The following is a 27,837-nucleotide window of genomic DNA, read 5'->3' on the forward strand; positions in this document are numbered from 1 at the left end:
GGACCAACTGCTAAGGAATCCTTGCCTCTTGCAGAATTCCTGAACAACCTGGCTATAACATTACTCTAACATTACCATAAACACGAAAGATATCAAAATCCACCACTGACAATGGAAAATACACAACCTAAGATGCAGATGATCCAATAAAAGATATCACCCTAAGAAATCCTAGTCTCCCCTGAATGAGGAGAGTACCTTATTTAAAGAGCTGCTATTTTGGAGCATTTCAACCACTTTCAGAACATTTCAAGGAGCTTGTACTGCTGTTCAAACTATTGAAAGGCATTTTAATCATTACACCCATCATAACCCATCCCACACAAACACGTCCAGCTGCTTCTTGAAAACCTCCAGTGAAAGTTTCCGTAACTTCTCTAAGCACCTCATTCCATTGTCCTGCCATTATTATAGTTTGGAAATTTCACCTCAGATGTACTTTAAATCTGTTTTAATGCAGATTATCATGTGTCCTTCCCTCTATAGTCAGGAAAAACAAGACTTCTCCATTTTCTTTATGAAAGCCTTTCAAATGTTTGGAAAAATAAAATAAATCTTGTCCCCACTTAACCTGCATGCAAAAGAGCAAGAACACACAAAGGCACATATGAGCATCATGTTGCTGACTCATGTTGACTTGGTAATCCACCATGAACCCCAGATCCTACTTGCAGTGCAACTGTCAATGCTATTATCCCCTATTCCATATGCATTCATTTAGCTCTTCTACCCGGTGTAGCACTTTACATTTGTCTTAGTAGAATTCCATTTTGTTTTCTATCACTCTGTTTCCCAATTTCTTCAGATCCCTTTGAATTTTAATCTTTAATCCTTAAAGCGAGGAGGTGTTCCAAACACTTTGGTGTCATCAGTAAATTTTTAATCAGTATTTCCTTTATTCCCACATCCCAAGTTTTTAACATCACTGGACCCAAACGAGACCCCTATTAGAACCTCACTTGAAACCTCCTACTAATCCAAAAGATTTATTATGAGTAAGTGACAAAACAGAGCAACAGAAAAACAAAATAGAAAAACCACAACTTAAACAGAAACTTTACTAGAGTATCCAAAAAATCCACCTCACATTCTATCTCTGCAGAATTTGTCAGTTTGGGGACAGCAACAATACTATCTTTGAATTCATGTTAAGGATGGACTAGTACCAAAATGAAAATCCCTTAATTTTATGTCCAACTAGAAACAAAATTGCTATCTCAATAAAACTTAATCCTCATGCTCAGCTTTTAGATGCCCAATATCAGAACTCCCAAATTGCCTACAGTAAGCTTAAGGAGTTACCTTCAATTCCAGAGCATTCAAAACAAAATTTACATTTCCTTATATGTTCCATTGGCTCCTCCTGCAAATTTCATGAACATCCCTACCTGGCACTAGACAAGAATATAATCCCTACTGTCTGGGGTGTTGATTGATTTCTATTAGAATGAGGTTCCCCAGTACACCACAAAGCATGCTCAACATGCAGTTTAACACAAGCCATTTTAAAGGTGTGAAGACACCCGGAAAGAAAATAGCTACTATTGTCTGTTCAGCTCTATGTCTGTTCTCCCCATGTGGTGTACCAAACAGTTACAGTTCTAAGTAGATTTACTCAACCTAATTTGAAATTAGTATTTATATTAAGTAGAATTTAAGGAAAGCTTATTCAATTTCCATGACATAAAGCAATGATGAGCGCACACAAACTACATGAGAAAGTGAATCTAGTTCACTTACTACAACCTTGCTTTACTGTTCAGCGATAATGTTAAGTGATGGTATCTTCACGTGACCTGCACATGAGTTAATTTAAATTTATTATCCGTGTTTAAAACTGTGTCACCCAAGGCAGAAGGGAGTTTGAATAACCCACTTTAAAGCACGAGGAAGAAATTCACAAGCAATAGGAAATTAACAGGTTTTAGTATGACTGAATATAGTTTTAAAGTTAGCTTGATCTAGAGGTGGAGGTGGCTCAAGCACCTACTTTGAACGCCTTCAAGAGAAATTTGGATGTTTATCTTGCTGGGATCCTACGACCCCTGCTGACTTGCTACCCCTGGGACAGGGGGCTGGACTTGACAATCTGCCGAGGTCCCTTCGAGCCCTAATATCTATGAAAGTCTACGAAATCTGAGATGTGCAGCAGACATCCCTCAAATCAGAAACTAACAAAGAGTTTGTACATCTGTCATGGCAGGTGAGAAACAAGACAAGCTGTATAAAAGACAATGCTTGACAACTGCTGCTTGACACCAACAGACAGACTTCATGTACTTCTCCCTGGAGCTCTAGTTCTAAGACTAAAGGCAGTGTGTGCTCCCTATAGTAAAACACAGTGGAGACATAGGGCATTCTGAAATGCAGGCTTGACTCTGCAATAACAGCTTTCAATAATTTACAATCAGTTTAAATATAGCCTAATTAAAACATAAAAGCATACACCCAATTTTTACTGGGGCACAGCTGAGCAGGGAGAAAAGGAGCCAAATTATGGACCTTGCTTTATACCAGCCCCACTGAAAACAAAACAGTCCAAAAGACCATCCATCATGACCACTCTCCATAGATATTGAGGGAGCTATAAGGTTGGAAAGGGAGAGCTGTCAAAGCTCACACATCCACTGAGGTCTTTCCTCAATGCAGGAAAGGTCTGGTGTCCTTCTCTCTTCACACTACTGCACTAGTGTAACTTTGAACAGAGCATGCCATATAACTCGGCCCAGTATTTTTTCTGTTCAGACACAGAATCTGGTTACAATGAGCTAACTGAAAAGCATGACCGCTTCCTCATGAATATAATGGCAGTGTTAGAGCAATGTTGTAGCTGTGGTGCCAGGAATTATGCAACTGTCAAGGATTACTTTGAGGAATATGTTTTATTGGAACAAATGTATAGTTGGGATCATAGGCTATGGAAGGCCAGGGGGTGGGGGAGGATGCTTAGCCCCCCCAAAACTAATTTCTTGGTGGCTGGGGACAGCAGCAGCACCACAGTGCTGCTTAGTGTGCAGCCAGGTCAGCACCCCATGCATGCACAGCTCCATGTGGCTGAGGGAGAAGAGGCTAACTGCACATGCATCACACTATGCAGAACATGATGGGAATTGTACTTCTCATACTGACGCAAGCACTCAGCCCCCACAAATAATATTTTCTCCCTCCATCTATAGTTAAGACAGGAGTTAGGTCTCCTGAATGTAACAGGGAACCTTTACCCTGTTAAGGAAAAGCAGAACGGTTCCTTTAAGGGAAGAGTTTTTGTGAACCAAGGGCAGCCCGCAAGTCTGGAGTTAATAAACAGTCCTGTGGGCAAGTCAGCTGATAGAGAACCTGACCAAATGTGGCAGGGCTTGAGCAGCTTATAAGCCTGGGGCTTAGCCAAGCTAAGGAGTCTAGCCTGCAAGCCACAGGATGAAGAACTCCTGGCCAGGAAGACTATAGAGGGATGGTAGGCTGACTTCAGAGCTGCTCTAAGGACTCCTACCAGATGCACACACCTGGAATGCCCTCGAATATGTCTGACCAGCACTAGGCAGCACCACTAAGATGTGCCATGCCCACTTTGTGGGTGCTAGCTCCCAAACTGGAGGCACTGTAGCTGCACTAGTGTGGTGTCTCATGTATTCTACATAAAACTTGTAACACTTTTCTGGTGTCAAAATCACTAGCTGTCAGTCCCAGTCAGACTCACTGAAAAATATTCTCGGGAAATCCTACATTTCTTTGATTTAACTGTAAATCTTACAGCTTTGATCAGGGAGCGTTAACTTTACAAAGTTAATTAGAGAGTCAATTACAAAGTAATCTTCCTCTTACTGAAGTCACTGAAAAAACTCCCATTGACTTTAATAATGCAGGGCCAGGACCCAATTCATTTTTTCTTTTCTGTTAGTGTTTCCATAATTTGTCATTCTCTTAATACTGAAAGGCTGAGCTAAAATTTTTCTAACAGGGATGTGGCCATCTAGATTATTTAAAAATAACAGTCGTAATATAGTTTGAAAATAATTTAGGTTTGTTAAAAGGCACTGAGGAACTTCTCAGCTTTGCTAACCTGCAGCATCCTCCAATTCACAGACATCTGTGAAGCACAGCACTGGATGACAGGTCTGTCATGATAGCATGTCTATGTGCAAACATTAGACATTATACTGCTTTATTTTTTTATGTCTACAGAACTTGTAGCACTTTCTTTGAGAGGATTAGGAAAAAACTGAACATATTAAATAAATATGTACCAAAGTGAACCACATGCATAATTTTACCATGGAGAAGACCTATTCTACATCAAGTGCAACACATGCAAAACACACAGGCAACTGGTGGGAGGGGGGTACAGGGAGGCATGTACCCACTCTCATATTGTCCCTCCAACTTGGCACTGCTCAGGATGGGGCAGTTGTTTTGCCATGTGGGCCAGTGGCATGTTGGGGGGAGGGGGGGAGGGGAGTACTAAGCCACAGCACAGAAGTATAGGAGTGGAGATGAGGCTTTGGGCCTGCCCCCAGGCCTACCCACAAATTGTGCTCTCCCAGACTCAGGAGGTACCAGTCACCCCTGGCAAAACACGTTAGGAAGAAGAACAGTACCATTCTGGAGCCAGGACTATCCCACAACCAGGATCATGCAGTAAATACATATAGTTGGGTACAAGTTTTAACAAGCCTGAAGCAACTTAAAATGGAGATACTCATCTCAGCATCCCCTAAGATCACATTTTAACCACACCCTATCACTTTGATGCGAGCAGTCTGCTTTCTTTATTGAATCACCCCTTAAGTTTGCACCTCAGGCTGCGGACAAACAAAACTCGTGACATGTCTGACTGTGTGTGTGTGTTAAGGCACAGCTATTTTTCCGTCCCACCCCCAGAGCACTGGGATTGGAAGTGACCTCAAGGAAGGATCACAGACACTGGCCAGCTACACAGTCAATATGACAGCAGTCCTTCCCCACCCTTCCCCCTCCCTCTCCTTAGTTTCTGTTTCCCTGCAAGGAAGCCCAACTTTGAAACTCTAAATGTTTCAACTGCCCTCACTGCATTTTGAGGCTGTTTCAAAGCCTTTCATTTCATTTTGGTTTTACTGTTTCAAGCTCGAAATGAGTCAAAACATTGAAATGAAACAGCTGGCAAATGTTTGCTCAGTCCTAATGAGCATTAAAAAAAAGCAGTAATACTTGACTTGCTTACTGAAGATATACCAAATCCTGACAATATCTCAAGATACTATTTCACTTTTCACGCTAAGAAAAAAAAAAACTGTTAAAAGAAAACAAAAACAACAACACCTCCCCCGTTCCTTAACTTCTCCCAAATAACTGAACCATTGCCTCTTCTGTGACTTCTGCAGCTCACCTCCATCCCCCACTATTGCCTCTTCAAAATGTGGCTTCTAATAACTTCCTCATGCCCTCCTGCTAAGATCATGAGTCTTTGGTAGCACTGACATTTCAATGCTTTAGCTCCTTACACGTCTCATTTTCCTCCCTTCCAAGGCTCTTAAAAAAAAATCAGGCACTAATTATACCTCTTGCTTTTCTTCTGTCCACTAAGCAAAATCATTCTTTTCAGTGAAAGCCCATTCTGTCCTTCTAACTCCTAGTTTTCCACTGTCATCTAAAATTTACTTAACATGTCTAAATAAACAATACCTGCCACTAATGCAGCATACCATCATAACCCAAATGGTCGACATTTTCAAAATATCGTCTTTAAAAAAGCAGTTCCTGTGTAAATTTAAAATATAGCAATGCCCTACAGAATCAGACCTGTGATCCATCTGGTACAGCAGATAATCTCTAACAGTGGCCAAACTAGATGCTGTAAACAAAGGTGCAATAAACATTAACATAGAAAGAGGATAATTCCTTCCCCCACCCAGGGTATCATCTTCACCCCTAAAAATTACTGACTAGTTTATCCATGAAAACACAAGGATTTATTATCCTCACCACTGATTTTCATATTGCTATTTGGCTGTATTTAACCTCTGAGCAATATCAAGAACATGAAAGAACTACATAGCTCCTTGTGGTCACTATCTGTACATCAACACAACACTGAATATTCTTGTTATCCATATATGTTTTCAATCCCTCTTTGCTTCTAACTAAATACTGTCCTCAAGAATATCCTGAGACATCAAGTACCACAGGCTAAGAACTTTCTTTTAGCAGTTTTGAATTTGTCTGCTTTGAGTATGCCCTTATTCTCCTATTATCAGACAGGGAGAACTAAACTTCCTCGTTTACTTTCTCTATAATGCCACATATTTTTGTTGATATATTTTTTATTATGTATGAAAGTGACATCTTCCCTCCTTTTCCTCTCCCAACACCTCCCTGATCTTTCTCATTGTCATTTTGAAATAGTCTTCATTCACTGTTTGCATTTTTGTTTGAAAAGCACTAACACACTTTTGATAGCACACATTTAATGAAAATACTAATTTAAAACTAGCGAAGAAATAGCTTGGATTGCATCCAAGCATGTATTTCACTATGGAGTCGGGTAGTGAGGGGAAAATATATGGTTATCTCCCTCTTGACACAGTTAAGAGCTCACCTGAGTAAGAGCTATATAATCACCTTCAAAGAAGGTTTATCCAACTGTGCAATATAGTGCCTAGCCCTTTCGTTATTTGTTTCCTGGTATTGATGATATTATTAAACCTGTATAAAGTGATATATCTATCCCCTGCCCGACAATTCACCAAGTTTAGACCAGGATGGAAAATTAGATTATCTAATGGTCTGACCTCTCATTAGGACATGCCTTAAGGCACATCTACAATGCAGTGAGATGCTAGAGCATGCCCTACCCTCTGGCTTCTGTTAACACACTCTAGCCCCAGAAATATTGGTTAAATACCCCTAATGGCTGCTGAAGACCTCCATCTTGCATATACAAGAGACAGCTGATGGGAATGATCTGGAAGCAGCCTCATTTTCAAGCTTGGAGCATGTGAACGTGAGCGTGTTAAAATCATAGAAAATTAGGCTGGAAGGGACCCCAGGAGGTCTAGTCCAACCCCCTGCTCAAAATAAGACCACCCCTACCTATATAATCCCTACCAAGTCTTTGTCTGCCCAGGTCTTCCAAACCTCTAAAGATAAAGATTCCATAACTTCTCTAGGTAGCCCATCCCAGTGCTTTACTACCCTCCTAGTGAGAAAGTTTTTCCTAATATTTAAACTAAGCTTCCCTTGCTGAAACCTGAGACCACTGCTTCTTGTCCCATCATCTGCCACTATTGAGAACTGTCTAGCTCCATCCTCTTTCAGGTAGTGGAAGACAGTAATTAAATCCCCCCCAGTGTTCTCTTCTCCAGACCAAATAATCCCGGTTTCCTCATCTCTCCTCAGAAGTTGTGTGATCCAGCCTCCTAACAATTTTTGCTGCCCTCCACAGGACTCTTTCCAATTTGTCCACATGCTTTCTGTAGTAGAGGGGCCCAAAACTAGATACAGTTGGTGAAATGTGCTCAGGAACATCCCCACCAGATCATAACGCTGCCCCAGTATAAACAAATCCTTAATTTCATCCAGTTACCCAACATTATGGTTAGCTAAAGTTCAAAAGAAATCAGAAGACAGCAAGATGTAGGAGACTCCTGACTGCTCTTGAGGATAATTAAAATGGTAGTTAACCATTCTTTATATTAAAAATCTGAATTTGTCTGGCTTCAGCTCCTACCTGTTGGCTCTTGTTATATATTGCTCCAGGTTGGAGATTAATTTGTAGCTTAAGTTTGCATTAATTTGCAGTTGACAAGCCACATCCTCAGCTGCAGTAAGCTAGTTCAGCTCCACTGGCTTTCAGACCCACTGATATCAATTTTCCCCCTCCCTCTGCCCTACTTACTCTAGTCTATTTAAGTACAAGAGAGTCTAGCTTAGGTTCTGCTTACAAGCTGAACAGTGTGAGGAAGTGTAAACTGACTTGGAGTACAAGTTACTTAAATCATGTAGCTGCTCAAAGGCAAACTCCAATCCTTTTCAGTCTGTTTCCCAAAGTACAGATTGCCTTGCCTCTCATAATTAAGGATATTTTACCCACTGCTTTGAAAAATATTTCATAACACGTCTTTGTTGATGTCTTTGATTGCTGTGGAAACACAATAAAAAATATTACTTCTAGGAAAGCAAAGAGATCATTAAGCAAAGCCCTGAGGAAGAAACTGTAATGACATTTTGCAACTTATCAAAGATTCAGATTAACATGTGCGTCATCACAGTATATTGTAAATGTTTACTGTATGGATTTGCAATAGCCCCAAGATCTTTTAAGAGTTCTCTGAAGAATGCAACAGTGAAGAATTCAAGAATCCAGTACTTGCAACTCCAAGTGCTGAAAAAATTATGAAAAAGACTCCAAAATCATAAAACTGGCTATAAAAAAAAAGAAGGTTTTTTTAGATTTATTTAATTCAGCTTTTGATGTTGGATCATTTAAGTGCCACATTTCCAACCATTTGACCACAACCATTATGGCAAGAAATGTACTTTAAAATGAAAGTAAAATGAAAATGAAAGCTGATTCACTGACAGCCATCCAACTTCAACTGTTGGTACTTTAAAGGAAGAAAAACAAAAAATCACAATATTTATGAAGTTACCAAGGATTTGATAACAACAAGCATCAGCTTTGGTACTTTAAAGGAAGAAAAACAAAAAATCACAATATTTATGAAGTTACCAAGGATTTGATAACAACAAGCATCAGCTTTTAATTTAAATTATCCCCATTATGGCATTCCTGGATTTTTAAAAATACACAACTTTATTTCATACATTATCCTTGCAAGAAAGTTGCAACTCCTTTCCCTGAAGGTTGTTAAGAAACAATATCAGCTTACACCAAATCCCTGGGTTTCTGATGATCCATTTACTTGCTTTCACCAATGCCATTATGACACACAAACATTATTTGGGTCATTTTTTCCCTTGTTCTCTTGGAGAGACTGGTGTTGTCTATTTACAGAATGTTCAAGTAAAAGCCAAAGGTTATAATAACCCAAGGCAATACTTGTTAGCCACTGCGGGTAGCAGATATCCTCAGAAATATTGTTCTAGTTCTATAACCTTTTGAAATCTGCAAAATCTGTAGAGGAAAATTAAAAAAAAAACAAAAACTTACTGAAAATAAAATGATGGCTCCCCAGAGGGAGCCAGTTCTTCGGCATCCAGATCTCTTAACACCATACTAAAACAGGCAAAGTGTCTACCACATCCTCAACAGGAACTTTGGTAATCACAATACAAATTTCAACTTAAAATTCCTCCCTGAATTTAGTTGTTAACAAGGTTTCCCCTTGAGAGATTCCAGCCTCTCAAGACCTGGTTACAATGACTGGACTTACCTGTTAGCTTAATTAGATAGCAACTAGGGGTGTGCAAGATTTGGCCAGATTTGGGGGACAGTAATTTGTTTCGTTGATTCAGATCACTGTCCTGATTTGATCTGGCTGAATCTGAAAATTTAATGCTGATTTGGAGAATCAGCGATTTGGCCATAGACAGCTTTAAATGTTTTTTCTACATACCTTAAGGTACCAGGTGCGGCTCGTGAATGCTGAGATGGTGGGGCGGATAGAGTATCCCATAGAAGCACAGGGGCCCCCCCTGGTGCTTGGCAGTAGACCCCCCCCCCCCCCCGTGTCCCCTGGCTTTGCAATTGGCCACAGGAGGACCCTGGGTGCCACCCCCAGGCCCAGGAGGCACCAGTTGCCAAGCTGGCAGGCAAGGGGGGGTGGGGCCTGCGTGCTCTGTGCAAACCCAGAAGTGCTTCTGGGTCTATTGCCTACCATGCTGTGGACCCCCCCTGTGCTTCTGTGGGACACTTCATCTGCCCCACCATCTCAGCATTCATTAGCCACCTGGTACTTTGAGGTATGCAGAAAAAACATTTAAAGCTGTGTCTATGTCCAAATCATTGAATCTCTCTGAATCGATTTGGAGGTTTCCGATTCGATTCAGAGAGATTAAAGGGTCCTGATTAGATTCGGATACGGAGAGTCAGCTGCTGAAATAGGCCAAATCTCCACTGAATCAAATCAGTGACTGAAGCTTCACACAGCCCTAATAGCAACTACTCCTTTCTGCAACAGTCTAGCACCTGAGCCAAGGGTGACTGAACAAGAAGTCCTGCAATCCTATGCAGAAGCCTTTGAAAGGCAGCTGTCTCTTACAAAGAGGTCTCATTGTCAATCAGGGCTGCAGGAGTCCATCAGTGGGTAGTTACAGTGAGCCCTTGATGCTTAAGTAGCAGCAGAGGCAGTTGTCTCCTACTCGGTGAAGAGCTTGTGGCTCTGACCCTCATCTTCTTTCACAAGATAAGGTCCCTTCCTTTCCACAAGAATACAAAGAAAACTCTGAGGGGAATCCTTCAGAGCTCTCTGGCCACTTTGGTATTACTGCCATACAAAAAATACATTCTTCTTGCTGTTAATTCTGTATGTTCCACGCAGCACCTTCAAACCCAGAAACTGTTTTCTCTGAATGCTTGCTCCTTTGGGTACTTCCCTGACACCTCCATAGTTGTCCTTTAAAAAAAAGAACAAAAAAAACAACACTCATATCTAGACTCAGGGGTAAATTCAGGGGTCACTTGTGAGGTCTTTTTCATAGTGTATCCTTTACAAACTCTCCCAATATCAGTTCTGAATTTGGCCTCCCAGATAATCAAATAAGGTCTGTTTCTTGAAGAGTGAGGTAGAAAGAATGCATTTGGGGGCTGAAAATGAGGAGAAATGGTTTCAGTGGGACCAGAAACAAGCATAAGAGTAGAAAAACAAAATCTGATAAGGATTTACAAAGGAAAGGAGTGGCAGATTTTGGATGCGTGAGTCTTTGATCTGTAGTCAATATAAGTCATTGTAAGAGAAAACAATGCTCTGCTGGTGATACTGCCTCAACTCTTCCCTGTTTTGTACATACACGCTGTATTTGCACTCTGAATACAAGTGCCCTGGATCTATCAGCACTAGATTTATAAACTAGATATCCTTTCTTCTAAACACTGATTAGTTTGCCACTGTGCATTAAATTAAATAGTTCAAAATTTGTGTTGACAAAGCAGTATTAGGGCCTTGTTACACAGTAATTTTGGAGAGCCCCTATTGCTTTTAATCCCTGGAATGACTCCACATTAACATCTGAAACTAGTTTTAAGCAGTCAAAATTGCACCAGTCCAAGGCAGTATCATCTCTGATCCCTGTTACCCAACTCTAGGTTGTACCTTAGTGTAAACACCCCACTTACTGCCCCTCCTCCATGGCCTGGATTGAGCCCACTGCACCCCTGCCCACACAAAAACCGTGCTCACAGCTCCCCTGTCCCCACTTTACACATACTTACTTGTGGCTGCCTGCACAAACAGAGAAGGGTTAATCCAGCTGCCGAGCCACCGCTGCCATTGTGCTTTGAGCCTGGCTCAGGCTGCAGAAGAACAGCAGCCCAGCAGCAGCCACAGTGGGGTCCAGGCAGGCAGGGCAGACAGCATGGGTAACCACAAGTGGGGATGGAGATTCCCAGGAGGCACAGGGATCCAGGGGGGCCTGGAATGGCAGGGGGGCTTACCTTTTAGTCCTCCAGTCCTTCGCTGGCTTGAATGCGAGACTGCTCTAAACTCAGACACACTAACGCTGATCAATATTTGTGTGGGTCACAGTGTAATATGTAACAAGGTCTTTATATTAACCATTCATCATGCGCTGCTTGCAAATTGAAGAGTACTGAATTAAAAATGTTATTATGAGTATTTTAAGTGGGCCTGAGGCTATCAAAATTCAGATCTAGGAGCTTTTTGTCTCCCACTTTTCTGCTACAGCATTTCTATGACACACATTACTGGCATGAGTGACTATTTGTTAAGACTCCCACCAGCACAGATCTGAATACTCAGCATCCATGCAGCTGTCTTCCAACTTATTTCACCACTAGAATTTTGTAAAGGGAATTATTCTACTATTCAAGAAAAGTGATAAGAGTGTCAAGTCACGAACTACACAAAAAATTCACACGAAGGATATGACAAGCAGTTTTCTTTACTGTAGGCCTTTTTCCCCCGCAAACACTTCACATGGAAAAAAAATTCAAAAGAACACAAGTGAAGGAGCAGCAATCATAATTCACCTTACTGAGATGTGAAAGCTTAAAATAGGATGGATAGTGTTCTGGCTGTGCCCACTGCTCTTAAATGGAGATAGAACCCCCTTTCTTTCATCTGCTATCACAATACAAAATATGCTCAAATGCATTGGTAACCCACTTGCCCATCATATGCTTCACCAGTCATGAAATACCCTTTACATTTATTGTCTCCTGTTTTTTTCCTACTGTAGGCCCAGAATGGTTAACCTGCAAATCCCTTTGTTCATGTGGGAAAAAGGAAGAATAGAGAAGAACAGTAGTCTAGAAAGCTAGGACAGAAGATCCAAGGCCTCCTTAATATAATTGATGTGTGTTTGCCATAGTACACGGAAGAGGAACAATCTTTTACCAGCAAGATTTTCCTGAGGACGTTTACCATAATGTGCATACAAATTACATTCTCTCAAACAGCAACTACCATTTAGGAGTAATACAGCCTGAGAACACCAACATGTTCCTACCAACTGGTGTCTACGATATACCTTCTGCATTTAAACCACTGGATCCATCACGTAAGGAAGAGAATGGTCTCTCTGGCTCTTTGCTGCCAAAATAAATTCCCACTATGTGACAGCATGAATCTTTCTAAATCTGACTGTATTACCTGAGGGACAGTAAACATGGAAATGGTTACATATATGAGCCCTATGAAGAAGCTGAGATTAAAATTATTGGATCCTCTTCTTGGCTTTTACACAAAATACCATTGCTAAATCTTAGATACAGTTAGACAAGAAGCAGAGTATTGATGAAACAGCCCATCTGTTTGCCAATACTTAAAATAATCATTGTAAACTAGTATGTTTCTCGTCTCTTTAAAACAAGACATAGCACATACTCCAGTTGGTTCCTACAGATACTATTTGATCTTATGTACAGGCATTCCCGTAGCATTCATCACCATAATATTTGCAGATGGGCAACACTATTAAAGCCCCATTCCCAGTGGCCTGCCTAATGTGGTGACAATGATTAAGAAAACCTAGACTTCAGATTTAAAATACCTTACGGTTATCCCTGGTGTAGGTTCAGCAGAAGAAATCATAAATTTGTAATTATAATATTTCTGGAAGATATTAATATTAATAAACAAAAGGTCTTTTATAACCAAGTTTCTCTTAGCAACAGACAGCACAGAATTTACTAGTTTCTTAGGCATTGCCAAGTTACAAGAAAAACAAAAAGCATAAAGGTTTTGAAACTTGCTTTAATTTCAGTGAGGAAGAAAACTTAAAGCACTCCCCCCCCCACCTCAAAAAATGTGAAAAGTGAGTGATCGGAACTGGGCTGGGGGGTGGGGAGGGCGAGAGGCTAGTGCAGTTAGCCAAAGTATAGAAAATGCAGGCTGAAGTCCCTGCTCTGCTGATTTGGGGCATGGACTCTAACCTATGTTTCTCATCCAAGGCAAGCATGTTAACCGCTGGCTAAATCTGTAACCCAGTTTCATCTATTGGAGGTGTACCCCTTTGTAAAAATCATTAAATAGTGTGCGTGTGTGGTGGGGGCGGGGGCAGAAATTAATTCCATATCCCAGTTGCAAGTACCCATGTCTCTTTCCCTCCCCTCCACTCCGTCACATCCAGCTCCACAGAAATTCCATGCTGGACAAGAAAAGTATTTTGATTGCAGTAAAGTAGCATTTTATTTGTTTGTTTGTTTATTTAACCAGCTCTACACTTGATATGTACCCTTGTACTTTTATCCGCCCCCCCCAAAACCAGCTGATTACTTCAGTCAGTGACAAGGATGTGAGCATTCCTGGAAGCCCAGGACCTACTCTTAGTCAAAACTGCAGGTGGGAGTCACCATCACTTCACTTTATCTCTGTGTGTGTTCATTTACAAAAGGACATTTTAGAAGTTCCTTTGCCCTTCACTGGGACCACATGACCATTTACTCAAACCCTACTAGTGAAGTCATGAAGGCCACCAGCACCCATCCCAAACGTAACATGAACATATGCTTTATACAGCCTGTGTCTCTGAAGTAGCTGCCCACACATGAATTGTTCATCTAGAAAACCTCTCTTATTACACTAACAGCTGTGAGTAGTACATGGAATTGGGATGGAGGGATTTTTATTGTTGACTCCAAATGTTAGCTTTCCTGAGAATAGCAGTGCCTCCAGTACTGCACTGTGGATGTATACATTGAACTAGACAGTGAATGAATGACGGTTATTGAGAAGAGGGAAGGGAATTGGCACATAAATTAAATTAGCTTCCAAGAACTCTATTGCCAGTAAACAGACCAAATACTGAACATGTCACTTTGAGGTTATCATTTGATGATGTTTATTGTATTGCATGGTTTCCCTTATCAGTAAGTGCGCTGTCACAGGAATAGCTTAAAAATAGCTCCCTAATTTTAAATGGTGGTAGTATGCATTCTCTCAGCAAACCTGTGCACATAGGAATATTCCCCTCCCTACGAAGAAGTCAGGTAGCTCCTGGTAAATTCTGTCAGAACCACATACAAACAGAATTTGGCCAACATTTACACTTTGCTGAGCTTTGAATCAGTTTATAATATTTATCATAGCCAACATCTTACTTCTTTTGGACATGCATGTATTATTTAAGTATTTAAATTGCAATAATGCCCATGAGGTCTTTGCTGAATTAAGAGGGTGCTTAATTTTGGGAACAAAAATAAATGGCTTTGCTGTTACTTCTTGATTTGTCCTTTTCTTTTGTCTGGATTTTTTTAAAAAAAGCTTTAGAAAACGTCTCAAATTCCTGTCCTTTTCAAAATGTTAATGAGACAGAGTAAAAATTCACCACCACAATCCCTGTAGAAAAATTAATCAAAGTTGTTGATAAACAACAAAGTAATCTTCTGAAGTGATTTCACAAATTAAAATTGTTACCTATATCAAGACTACCAGTTGTTGATAATGTACATTTATCTATAATCTTACCCTAGTTTTATTACTCTATTTACTCAATTCCAAGATGAGAGTTTTTAAACCCATTCAAACAAGGGAAAAACAAAGCCTTATGTTATGCTAAATTTTAACTGTGGTTGAGAGAAGACTGACCGACCAGTGAGACCATTCTAGTCCCAACCTGAACACTTTATTAGGATACGCAATTGCGAAGACTTATTTGGATCAATTTGGACAATGGTCATGTAAGCTTTGGTTTCAGGGAAGAAACAGATCCCCTGGTCAGGCTTCTCTGTTCCCTTGGGTACCCGAGTTGGTTTACTGAACTCTGGAGAAGTCCAAATTTACGAGAAGTCCCAAAAGCATAAGTTCAAACTTCCCTCCAGTTTATGCCCCATATTTATAGATGGCTAGTTGTAATAGTCTAATCAATTATCTTCAATTGGTTTTATTTACTTTTTTTGTCTCGTGGAAAATTTTGAAACTGGATTAAACCAAATTTCTTGTGAGCCTGAAAAATGTCAATCAGTGGGGATTTATATCCTTGAGAAAGCAAAAGGAGACTTGCATCCTTTCCATCCCCACTGTGGAATGCTGTTTCACACTGGTTTGTTACTTCTCTACCTTAGTCTATGGTCTGCTAAGGCTGCTTTGCGTTTTTTTGTTTGTTTGAATAGCCTACCTAAGCATTCTAAAGAAGTACATCTATTATAGCAAAATAACATTCAATACATTTAGTTACATCAGTCACTACTTCTAATTATTTCAAGAGGAAGCTACAATATATAGTATTTAGATTATTTGCTGTACAGTTCTTCCTTAGTGTTTCCTTTTAGGCCTTGTGCTGTTTGATCGTGTCTAATTAAACACATGAATGGCTTTCTTTGCTTTGCTGACCAAGCTAGTTGTTACATCTGTGAAGGTTCACACTACAGTCACACAGACACAGGCTTTTGAGGCCTTCTACTTAGCCACACTTCTGACTTCCGTAGCTTTGGCTTGGGTATCTGGTCAAGTCTTTCAACAACGTACCCATGGCTTATGCTGCACAGGCCTATCTACATGTGTCTGAGAATCAAATATCAAATAAAAATGAAGTATCTGCAGTTAGAAGTGGCAGCAGGAATCCACTTGGCAAGGCATTGGACGTTAAGAGACTAAACACAACAGAGGTGTAAGGTGGTGTGGGATCCACTGTGGTGAAGGACCCTTTAGGAGGTACCCAGGACCCTGAGTACAGGAACTGGCACAGAGGCACCCAGAAGTGTGGCATGCAGCAGCAAGGAGGGCAAGTGGCTGGGAGATTCAGGCAGCAAAGGGAGCAAGGTATTGGGATAGGCTGCCTACCCCTACTACTGGTGTTTTCCCCACCAGTGTGGTAGAGGGGACAAATTTAAGGCAACCCACCCAATAATAAAATTCTATACATGAAAAATTATAGTAAGTTTTCCATTCACAGAACCTTATTATTGGTGGGGGGGAGGTCCTTGGATCCAGGTAAGTACTAAAATAAGGGATTTTCTTTGTAAAACATGAAGAAAAGGAATTGAAAATCCTGGAAATGAAATTTCTCTGTTTATTTACATGAAAATTACATTTATTTGATTGGTCATGTTTCATATGAAAAATCATTCTACCACTAAGGCAGCATGTCAATATACTTGACAAATAGCCTCCAGATGCCCTTGCATTCAGTCCTTGCTTTAACATAAGTAATATGTATGATTAACGCATCTTTGGTTTTGCTTGGAGAATAAAATGACCACATGAATTATTTATTAGGGCCCAAATTCTGACCCATCCTTTATGCCCACAAAACAGGAGTGAATGCTAAAGCAAGCTTTAGCAAACTAAACAGAAATAATAAAACACACACTGGAAACATGTAGGAGTTAATAGTCTAGTCTGTGGCAAAAGTGGAAAATCACACTACTGGCACAAGTTAATAGTATATTGTGAATTTTTAATCAGTTTCTTTAATGTTTTATTACTATGGCTAACCAAAAAAACCTCTGTTTCTGCTAACTTCCACCAACTCTCACCTTTCCTCTTGCTAACAGAATGTGTAAATGGACTCTTCAGTTAGCAACAATATGACTGCTTGACTTGAAAGAGTGTTTTGGAGGTGGTAAGACCAATATTTGTTTTCAGGCTCCACTGTGTGTCAGTTTTTCTAACCTCAAATATATGACTTTCTATATCTAGAGCACAATGTCACATCATTACTAAAAGAAGAAACATCTTACAGATATTCTAATGTTCTTCCTTTATGTTCATTATACATTAAAATGTCTATCACTTATTTCCCTTTAGGAAAAAAATCTTGTAATATTTTAAGTAGATTTAATTTTCTATGTTCCTTCAATACCAATTAAGCATTAATACACTAAATCCTGGTAGCATATAAATGTAATTCAGAACCTAAAAACAATGGAGTTCTATCTAAAACTCAGTATGAGACTATTCTAGTTTTAAAACATCAGGATTTCTTAGAAATGAACTCTAGAAAACTGCGAGACAACCTCCCACAGGAAATGGTGGAGTCTTAAATTGCGCAAAATTATTAAATCAGAATTAGAAGTGCTAGTTAATAATGGAGCAGGATTGAAAGCCGTCCTGCACCGGTAATAGGGTTGTACTAGATGACCCAATAAGTTTTTATTTCTGCCTCTCACCTTAAGCATCTGTCAAAATAGTACTATTCGAAGGCCAGGATATAAAGATGCATCTCTCTTGGTTATTTTCTTTTTCCAAATGATTTTTTTCCTAAGAATCAGATGGCAAGCCCTTAATTTTAAATCATGAGAGTCTTTGCTTTTCTTTCTATGCCCAAGTCTCTATATTTGCATCATTTTAATTTATATACATTGTTTCAAAGCCTTCTAACCTATCAGCCTATCAGCACCTGCACACTCTTCAAGTCACTACCTAGGTCAAGGAGATTTTTTTTCCAAATGTGTTGAGAGCCATTAAAATTAAGAGACCCCATCAAAAGGAAGGAGAGCCATGGAAGTGCATACTAAAACATGCAAGAAAAGAACATATCTCCTTACATGCTCTCACAGAACTTCGTAAGAGTACTGGGCTTTTCCTGGTTGCGCCGTTGTCGAAACCAACGCTGAATACTACGTACATCCCAGTCCAGTTGCTTGGAGAGGCCTTCCAGTCTCTTCTCATCTGGATGCTACAGAACAGAAAGTTATTATAAACAAAATTAATCTACAGTTACATCTTCACAACAGATATAATACCGCCATTTGAAACTTAGAAAGATCCCAAGTCTAAGCTTAAAAGGAACTAACCTATTATATGCAGCTTCTGGGACTAAGAGATATGATAGCAATGAGACAATGATATGAGCAACTAGCAATGAGTTTGTATGAAGATATTTTTTCTTTTTTGGCAAATTAACCATATATTTAAATACATTACTATAAAAATAAGTACAGGTTCAGAAGGTTGTAATTGTAACTTTTCATACAACTTTGTCAAGCATTCTCTGCTTAAGTGATATGCACTCCTTCAGTAAAAGGGCCTGCAAAACCTAACAGCAGCTTTGCCTCTTCTATCTATGCACATGCCATTACTGTAAGTGTTAATAGGGCAGAGGTAATTTGAATGTAAGGGATACAACTCATTTCCCTAAAGAATAATATTAAAAACAGGTTATTAAAAAAATGTGATGGCTTTAAAAAGGAAGTCACCATGGTAACAGAGAGAAACATTAAGTAAAATTAACTATATGTAGTTATATTCAAGAGCAGCAAACATGGCTTCATGATTACACTGGAGTGGATGTATTCTGCATATTACAGCTACTGTAAACCAATTTGACATGGTAAATGAATGCAAGAGCTGCTATAGTTTAGATGGTTTTAAAGTTCCCTTAATATTCCACAAATGAATAAATATGAAATAAAATTCCCTCCAGACTCAAACTTAGTATCTGGGCCCTACAGGGATGGGGACAAAGGAGGAGGAAAAAAAAAAAAAGAGAGAGGAATAAAAATTAAAATCATTATCTATCTTGATAAATATTTCAATTTTAATTTCTTCTTAGATAGATTCAACCTTGAACTCATTTTAATCTATTCTACAAGTTGTGGGGTTTTTTGTTTGTTTTTTTACAGTGGAATTTTTGTACAGTGGAGTTAAAGAAAAAAAAAGCAGCAACTCAAAATCTTGTCAAACCTTGCACCAACACAGCATTTACTACAGCAAGTGGGAGTTTGCCTGGGTGTGACTGCAGTATCTTTTCCAAATTGCCACCAGCAAAATTGGCCAACTTTTTCCTTTTGTCTGGCTTGTGAAACAGGCCTACCTGCTGGTTGCTGGGCTGGAATCCAAGAACCAGCCCTAGCCATTTTGCAAGAATGGCATGAAGCCAGTTCATCACTCAAGGTTTCAATGAGCCTCAAAAGGAAAACATAGAACTATTCAGAAATAGCTCAGCCAGAATCTTGCTACCTTCATTCCCAATCTAAGAGATTCTCTCACTCTGCTAGCTGTAGGCACAACCCAACATGACTTGGAAGGAATTTGCCGGAATCTGAACACAGAAAAACTTGCTATTTTCTACACCATCTTCAAATCTATTATTCTGATGCACCTTCCCATTCCCTTTCCACCTGCACCTAGGAGAGAGATGTACTGCACCTTTCAAAGAGGGAGGTTCATCTGGTCACCATTCTTTAAGTACCATGACAAAAGGCATCAAATGCAATCGCAATCCTGGGAGCAAAGCTTTCTAGAAAGATAGGATATAAGCTATCCCAGGCGAGAGACTTGGGCAGGAAAACATGACTGATAACTCTCCAGGCATGTTTCATCTTTCCCAGCCTGTATCTTTAATCTTGACAAAACAGTCTGCATTAAATCCCAATGTTGTACTCTATGGCTAAGTAGACATTTAAAAAGCCCAAGCCTGAATTAATTCAATCTTTGCAGGTTAGCCTAACCTGTGTAGATTGAATTGACAAGCAAGTGAACAGACAGACACTCACTTTTGATTCTGGAAATGCAGCTACATGCCTGCAGTGGCTCAGGTTAGAAGCTGGGGCACTCGAGAGAGGCCTTCCTTTCCTTCTGCAGTGGTTGGAAGGCTAGAGGGAAGCTGAGCTGAGGGTGGGGTGTGGTCAGGCCCTAGCATGCTGAGTATGATTGGGGAGGGGTTTAAACCCCTACCCTGGCTGCAGGGACCCCAGCCAGGGTGTGCCTGGATGGGGAAGGGGAAGCAGCCCTTGCCAGGCTTTTGGAAGGTGGGAGAAGGGGGGGCATGGCCAGATCCCAGTCCCTGGCTGACACCAATATGTTGAGCAGCAAGAGCAGGGGCATGCCCAGAATCTGGCCCCAGGCCTGAGATGAAGGTGGTGGTGGTGGGGGGGAAAAAAATCACAAAAAAGTGGGGCTGCAGGGACCACGTTGGGGCCCAGGGCTGTGTCTCTCCAGCCCTGAGCTCTAAGGCAGCACCGCACAGAGGCTCCCCCCAGCCTCGCAGTGGAGGAAGGGGAGAGCCCTGCCCACCACAGCAGCTCTGTAACAGCCCAACCCGGCCTGGGCCCAGAAGCCAGAAGCAATCCAGGTGCACAGGTCTCATGGCCTGAGCCCGAGCCTCAGCTTGCTGGGAAGGTCCCTGCCCCCATGGCATGGCCCACATGGCCCTGTCATCTGCTTGCCTCACCCAGGGCTGGATCTGAGGCTGTGGGCCAGGCCAGCCCAGGACAACTTCACAGCTCCTGCAGCCCCAGTCAGAGCTGCAGCTGGATGGGAAGAGCCCTACTCCCATGGCCTGGCCCAGCCCTGCCATCTGTCCACCTTGCTGGGGCTGGGGCTGACCTGAGCCAGCCCATAACCACTGCTGAGGGTGGGCATAGAGGGGCCAGGCCAGGCCATGGGGTCAGGGCCCCAGAGGGTCTGGCCAGGATTCAGGCAAGAGCCGGACTAGGGGACCTCTGGAGGTCCCCACCAGCCCTGCTTCCCTGTGATGCCCCTGCTCTCGCTGCTCAAGCAGCAAGTGGAGGAGAAAGCCAGGCAGGAGGGAGAGAAGATTAAACCCCCCATGCTTCCCCTCAGGCTACTGGCATCTGGCCACACCCCCTGCTTCTGCAGCTGGAGCAGTGGAAGGCACTCTGGCACAGGGTTTCCCACCCCCACCCTCCTCTCAGCCAGTCAGAGCAGTAATAGTGCTCCAGCTAGGGAGGAGAGGAGTGGGGCCAACCCTGCTCCACTGGAGCAAACAGCCCAGGCCAACCCAGCCCAGGGCTGCAAAGCATCCTGGGATACTGGGGGACCAAGTTAGCTTAAACCAGGATGGGGTCTGGGACAAAAGAACCCTAAACTGGTTTGACCTCAATCAGTTAATTCTGGTACTACATTTAACCAGGTTTAATTTAATCCAGTTCTGGCCATTTTGAAAGTAGTTTATGTGCACTGAATTTCTGTTCAGTTACAGGTTTAAACTGGTTTCTGATCACATAACCTGGTTATTTGTTATGTGGCAAACTAAAATGCATTGGGATTTAATGCATTTAATTTGTAATATGCTGCTGTATGTGTACAGTGTGATGAAATTAAAGTGCAATATGCCACCACAGGTGTAAAGTATAATGCAATTAAAGTGCTAAAAAGGGCAATTTTGTCGCATGTACCAGTGCTTTGAGAGTGCTATGGCTATAATCTGCAGGCTAGCTTATCGGCTGCACTGTATTCAGCTCCAGACTAGCACATCCCTCTGTTCTCTGACATAGCTTAGACAGAGCTAGGAGTTGCTGCTGGGGCAACCAGCAGAGATTTAAGATCAAAAATTCACAAATGGATCCTCTCCCAATCTACTCCCATGACTGCCTCTGAGGGCAAGGAAACAGAGGGACAAAGGAAGAAAATGATTTGGGGGAGGCTTTTTTCCTGAATACAACATAATTCTGAAAATTCCAATTTAATTATTAAATATTATTTTTCTATTTCAAAGGATAGCCCTCACAATGTTAAACAGGTGAATTTTTTTCTAACTAACAGCTTAATTTGAGAGAGGTTTGAACTTCAAAATCTAAAGTGGAATTTTGTATTACTGATAATTTTTCCCATTTTCCCCAAAACTCTCCCACCCCCTACTCCCCAAGAAATTAAAAGGACAAAAAAGTTAACCTAACTGACACTTATAGAGCATTTTGCATTATGCCTTTTCCAGCACTTGACAGATCAGCAGTTGTATCACACATATGACAAACCCCTACTGGTATAACTTATTGGAATCTGGAAAAGCAAGACAGACAGAACTTCACCAGTGCAAGTTACACTAACACACACATTTTTCTAACTGAAACTGCCCACTTAAATCCCAGATTAGTTATTTGTTCAAATGCAAACAGACTACCTGTTCTCCTACCACACAGTGGCAAGGTTATGTAATAGGGGCTACTACAAGCAGCTACCCTGGAATAACAGCACGTGTGGTCCACTCTAGACAGCAGTTTAATTTACATCAATATGAAAAAAGTGATATAAAATTACTATAAGGAGATGCAGCCTTCAAAGGGCTGATACTCCAGCTGCAGGGAGGCAGCAGTTAATAGGCTGCCTGGCTGGAAAGCTGGGAGCCAAATGTAGCTGATGAATAATAAATGAGGATGGGGCCACAAAGAGGGTTATAAGAGCTCCAGAAGGAGAGTATGTGGGAGAAGGCTGGAGTGCTAAGGGAGAAGCACAGAGCCTGGGTTGCTGCTCTCAGGGTCTGAAGAGAGATTACAAGTTTGGGTTTTGTTTGTGGTTTTCACATTTGCTTGTTTTGTTTACTGTGAGGCCGAGGCTGCCCCACAAAATAAACTAGCTGGAAACCTGGAACACAGATATGACTAGCCATGATAAGGAAGCGGGGCAATTACAGCTTAGAGTTACACTGGTGTAAATGTGTCAGCAATCCAGGTCCAATCCTGCATATGGAAAGGGCTCTGATGATGGCCAAGTGTGATTATTCAAACATTCATATTTGCATTTTCTGATTTCAATTATGAAAAATTAACATTGCATTAACAGCTTTTTGCTTAAAATTTCTTCATACAAACCAGTTTAGTACCATATCACATTTCCTAATTTTTTTTTTTAGTAAATACAGTACCTTTGTAATTGCAGTGAAGACTTTTTCCAGAATAGCATTAGGTTGAGCTTTTTGTGGTCCATTGGCCTGTACTTTAAGAGCTAAGGCACATGGTTTTGCTATGAACCTGCAAAATAAATAAATAAATAAATGCACGGGAGAATAAGAAAACAAATCAAGTGAGATCCTTGAGTTATTTATCAATGACATGTTGTAAATGGGCAAAAAGTTATAAAAATGTCATGATGCTTTGCCCTGAAGATTTTATGGGGTCAATCAGATAATTGGTAACACATCAACAGCTGAAATACTCTATACGCTAGTGAAGACATCAACACTGTACAATGAAGGAAACAATACAACATAAGGGGCCTTTTTAGAAAGGTTTGGAAGGAAGAGGGAAACTGTGGACCATATGAAATAGAAAGCTGTTCAAAACATGAAAACGTACAAGACTGAGTTCTGTAATGAGATGACTATGTGCAACAGAAAAGCAAGACAATGCTCTTCTCTAAATATTGCCTTTTTAATAAACCAGATTCTAGATCAGCTATCAAAAGAGAACTGTATCTGTGTAACAAAACTTCAAAAAAAGCCTTTAAAGTCTAGAAGTTTCAGAGTTGCTTCGTCAACCTAAATCAGTAAATAGCTAAGTAATGTAAGAATAAGAGATCCGAGCTAATTGAAATGGTTTGGGGTAATTTCCTTGAGATTTTTGAAAGAAAAAGTATTCCCTAAAAAATTCTCTACTGGTGCACAGGATCAAGCAAGCAAGCACAGTTCAACCACATCAGTCAATAATTGTTTCATTTAAAACTACTTTATTTTATGTAGAACCCAATTTACATAATACATTTACAGATTACTTGTATAGATCTCCATCTAGGGAAGAATGGCTCTGCATATACTTGAAGATAATGTATTCATATTCAGGGTGGATTTGATTTAAATCAAATCTATTTAAATCATGGATTTAAATCACTCGTCAGGAAGTCTCAATTTAATCATGGTTTTCTACAAAAAGTGCATTCTTGTTGTTTGATATAACCTTTGTTCAAGGCTATGGAAATAGGTTTCAGGATAGCCAGAACACGTTCTATATTTCTCTTTAGTCTAATGTTGAGAACTTTGGCCATGACAATTCCATCTATTCTGTCACAATTTTGTTCACAAATTGTCATCAGATTAGGTCAGTTCTCAATATATTGCTCAAAACAGTCTACTACTGAATTTCACTGCATGTCTTGTAGGAGTTAGTTTGGTTCCTCTTGCTTTCTTCAGGTAAGCTGCTGCAAAGTGGTTGTTTCGGAAATACTTTGCAATTTCAACAAAATTCTGCTCAAAATGTTTCTCTTTTTTCTACTTCCCCTCCCTCCTTGCATTTATTTCTAGACTCCTCCTCCTTGCCCAGATCTCTTCCTCCCCCAACAATGCTTTATTCATTTAACTTCTTGAAACTTTGCAATTTTAGAGAGGTAAGTGCTTGACTCTGTGTACATGTAACTTGCAGAGAGACCATAGGGCTAATGGATGAGAGAGAACAGACCTGATAACCCATCTCCATGTATTGCTGCTAACAAAGATGTTATCTCTGAAGACACAAATCCAGTTTAAGAACTGAAACTAAGCTTCACAGAGATGCTTAATGGATCTTCTAGACTGAGCACCAAGTCCCATTGTGTTGAGTGGTTTTCTTTAATCTTTACTAATCTATAGAGGAACATCTGGGAACCCCATAAGATTAGGCCCCTAACATAGTACAAGACCTGTTGTGACTTATTTATAAAACCTTTCTAAAAAAGTTGTGTGAATATATTGCCTCAAATAGTATATAATTAGAAGTTATAATCCCTATTCCATGATGGTATCTTTGAGTTTTAACATATCTCAAATTAAAACTACCTTTATATAGGGTTTTTTTTTAAAGCATCTTAAAAATAAAAATTACAATTGAATTAAAACAATTCTGATTTTATTTTTTTAAAAATTGTTGATTTTATCCACCTTGTTCATATTAATGGAATTCTGTTACTGTAGTTCATCCTTGTACAGTGATTATATTTTAGCTTGTGCATGTGGAAATCATATTAGACATGCCCATACAGGAACCACACATGCTTTAAGTCATCATATGGGATAAATTTCAAGTCAATGGGTCATATGTTTGGAAACACTGACATTACAGATATTTTTAGGATAAGTTTTGCATTGAGCTTCATATTACTGAATATTTTCCTCTTTGAGTTTAAAGATTGGATTTCGCCCTAGGGTAGCATACACAATCTATTTTAGGTATGACAAAAAACCTACACAAGTTAATATTTTCAGCAAAAACCTATTTGGCTGAATTTTAGGACACTGCTTAAATAGAAGAGTTTTAAATCACTAACATTATATTATAAAACCTTATTTAGGGTTGTCAGCTTTTACTTAAGATTATAAACCTTTTTAAGGCTGGGACAATCTTTTTGTTCTATATACTTCCAGTGCCTAATGTAAAGAGACCCCGGACCATGACTAAGGCTCCTAGGCAATACAAATAATAAAAGGTAAGAGCTTCCTATTAAAAGCTCTGAGTTCCTCAAGCTTCCCACTGATTTATATCTGAATGTACTGACTGAGTCTTGGTTTCCTTAGGAAAACTTTTCATAATTTCAAAAAACTAAAAAACGTCCATTAGATAAGCAACTACCTCATGTTTAAATCTCTTGATTAGAACTGCAGGCTCAAGAGGAAATGTGAAATACTGTCATAATTTAAGTACCGCACCAAGTCTGTTTTGTGCAAAAAATCATTGCTTCCTCGAAATAGCATAGTTGATGAAAAATAAATCTTAAGCAATATTATTGTGGTAACAATGGTGTTTGCTAAAGAAAACTGATTGGGTTCAGACTGTAGTTTAACCTAACCGGTTCACAAGCTTCCAGCACATCCATTCTTTAAAAAAAGAAAACAACACAAAACATGAAATTTAAAAAAACAAAAGGAATCTGCATCTAAATTATGTGATTTATATTTACACTTTCACTGTGTTTAATGAACAGTTCTTTCAGAAAAAAATTCATAATGTATGCTGCAACATCTGCATCTGAAAGCAAATACAAAAGCCCGAGATAATTTTTGGTAACTATTTGCAGACTGAAAAGAAAACCGATGATACCAGTGCTCGGGGAAACAGGGACTTCCCCAGTGCCTGCTGGTCCCCCCTGACTAGTTTGTAACAGGCCACTACATCCCTCCCCTCAGACTTCTGTTTTGGAGGATGATCAGGTTCAGGTCCCGTAGCCTCTCCTCATAGGGCCTGCCCTGCTGCCCCCTGATCATGCGAGTGGCCCTCCTCTGGACCCTCTCCATGATGTCCACATCCCTCTTGAAGTGCGGCGCCCAGAACTGGACACAGTACTCCAGCTGTGGCCTGACTAGTGCCGCATAGATGGGGAGGATCACCTCCTTGGACCTGCTTGAGATGCATCTGTGGATGCATAAAGTACGGTTGGCCTTCCTGACTGTATCCCCACACTGCCGGCCCATGTTCATCTTGGAGTCAATGATGACTCCAAGATCCTTTTCTGCCTCTGTACTGAAGAGAACGGAATTCCACAACCTGTAGGTATGGTGCTGGTTGTTCCTCCCCAGGTGCATCAGTCTGCACTTGTCAGTGTTGAATCCCATCCTATTCTCATCCACCCACCCTTGTAACCTATCTAGGTCCAATTGGAGCCTATTCCTCCCTTCTAGCATGCCCATATCCCCCCACATCTTAGCGTCAATCAGCAAATTTGAACAGGGTGCTTTTTACCCCCTCGTCCAAGTCACTGATGAAGATGTTGAACAGTGCGGGCCCGAGGACCGAGCCCTGGGGGATCTCCTGCCCACATCCCTCCAGGTCGAAAATGACCCATCCAACACCACTCTCTGGGTGTGGCCCTCCAGCCAGTTGGCCACCCAATTGACCGTGTGGGTGTCGACACCACAGTCCCCAAGTTTCTTAATGAGAACAGGGTGAGAGACAGTGTTGAAGGCCTTCCGAAAGTCCAGGAAGACTATGTCCACTACTACCCCTGCATCTAAGGATTTGGTCATCTGATCATGGAAGGCCACCAGGTTGGTCTGACAGGACCTGTCATTAATGAACCCGTGTTGGTTGCCCCTAAGCATGATCTCCCCTGCTAGCCCCTTGTGGACATGCACCAGAATAATTTTCTCAAAAAGCTTGCCCAGGACTGAGGTAAGACTAACTGGCCTATACTTTCCCGGGTCCTCCTCCTTCCCCTTTTTGAAGATGGGAACCACGTTGGCCCTCTTCCAGTCCTCTGGCACCACACCAGAGCACCATGAGTGCTTGTAAAGCCGTGCCAGGGATCCTACAATGACCTCAGCTAATTCCCTTAGTACTCTAGGGTGGAGATTGTCCGGAGCAGCTGACTTGAATACATCCAGTCCCTCCAGAAGTTCCCTAACTAGTTTCTCACTAACTCTTGGACTAGGTGTGTTCCTTAAGGCTAGGGACAGAAATTACATGTAAACCAGTATAAGCAATTGGAAACTGGTTCAAATCTGTAACATCCAACGTTCAGTGCACATAAACTGCTTTCAAAATGGCTGAAACCAGTTTAAGATAAACCTGGATGGATGTAGTATCAGATTTAGCTAACTTAGGTTAAATATATTTATTAAACTTCTATCCCAGAACCCCTC

General features: G+C 40.7%; 1 protein-coding gene across 1 annotated transcript in view; it reads right to left on the bottom strand.

The window, feature by feature from the left end:
• The window catches only part of CERS6 (ceramide synthase 6), a 225,696-nt gene that overhangs the window by 121,882 nt on the left and 75,977 nt on the right, over positions 1–27,837 (bottom strand). Inside the window, exons 2-3 of the mRNA XM_090045547.1 lie at positions 23,161–23,266; positions 18,101–18,231 (exon numbers count right to left, since the gene is read on the bottom strand). Coding sequence (XP_089901673.1) covers positions 18,101–18,231; positions 23,161–23,266 — 237 coding nt within the window. The remainder of the gene's footprint in view (positions 1–18,100; positions 18,232–23,160; positions 23,267–27,837) is intronic.

Source organism: Crocodylus siamensis, chromosome 4 (assembly GCF_052110815.1).
Source record: "Crocodylus siamensis isolate JL-2025a chromosome 4, ASM5211081v1, whole genome shotgun sequence".
Lineage (NCBI taxonomy): Eukaryota > Metazoa > Chordata > Crocodylia > Crocodylidae > Crocodylus > Crocodylus siamensis.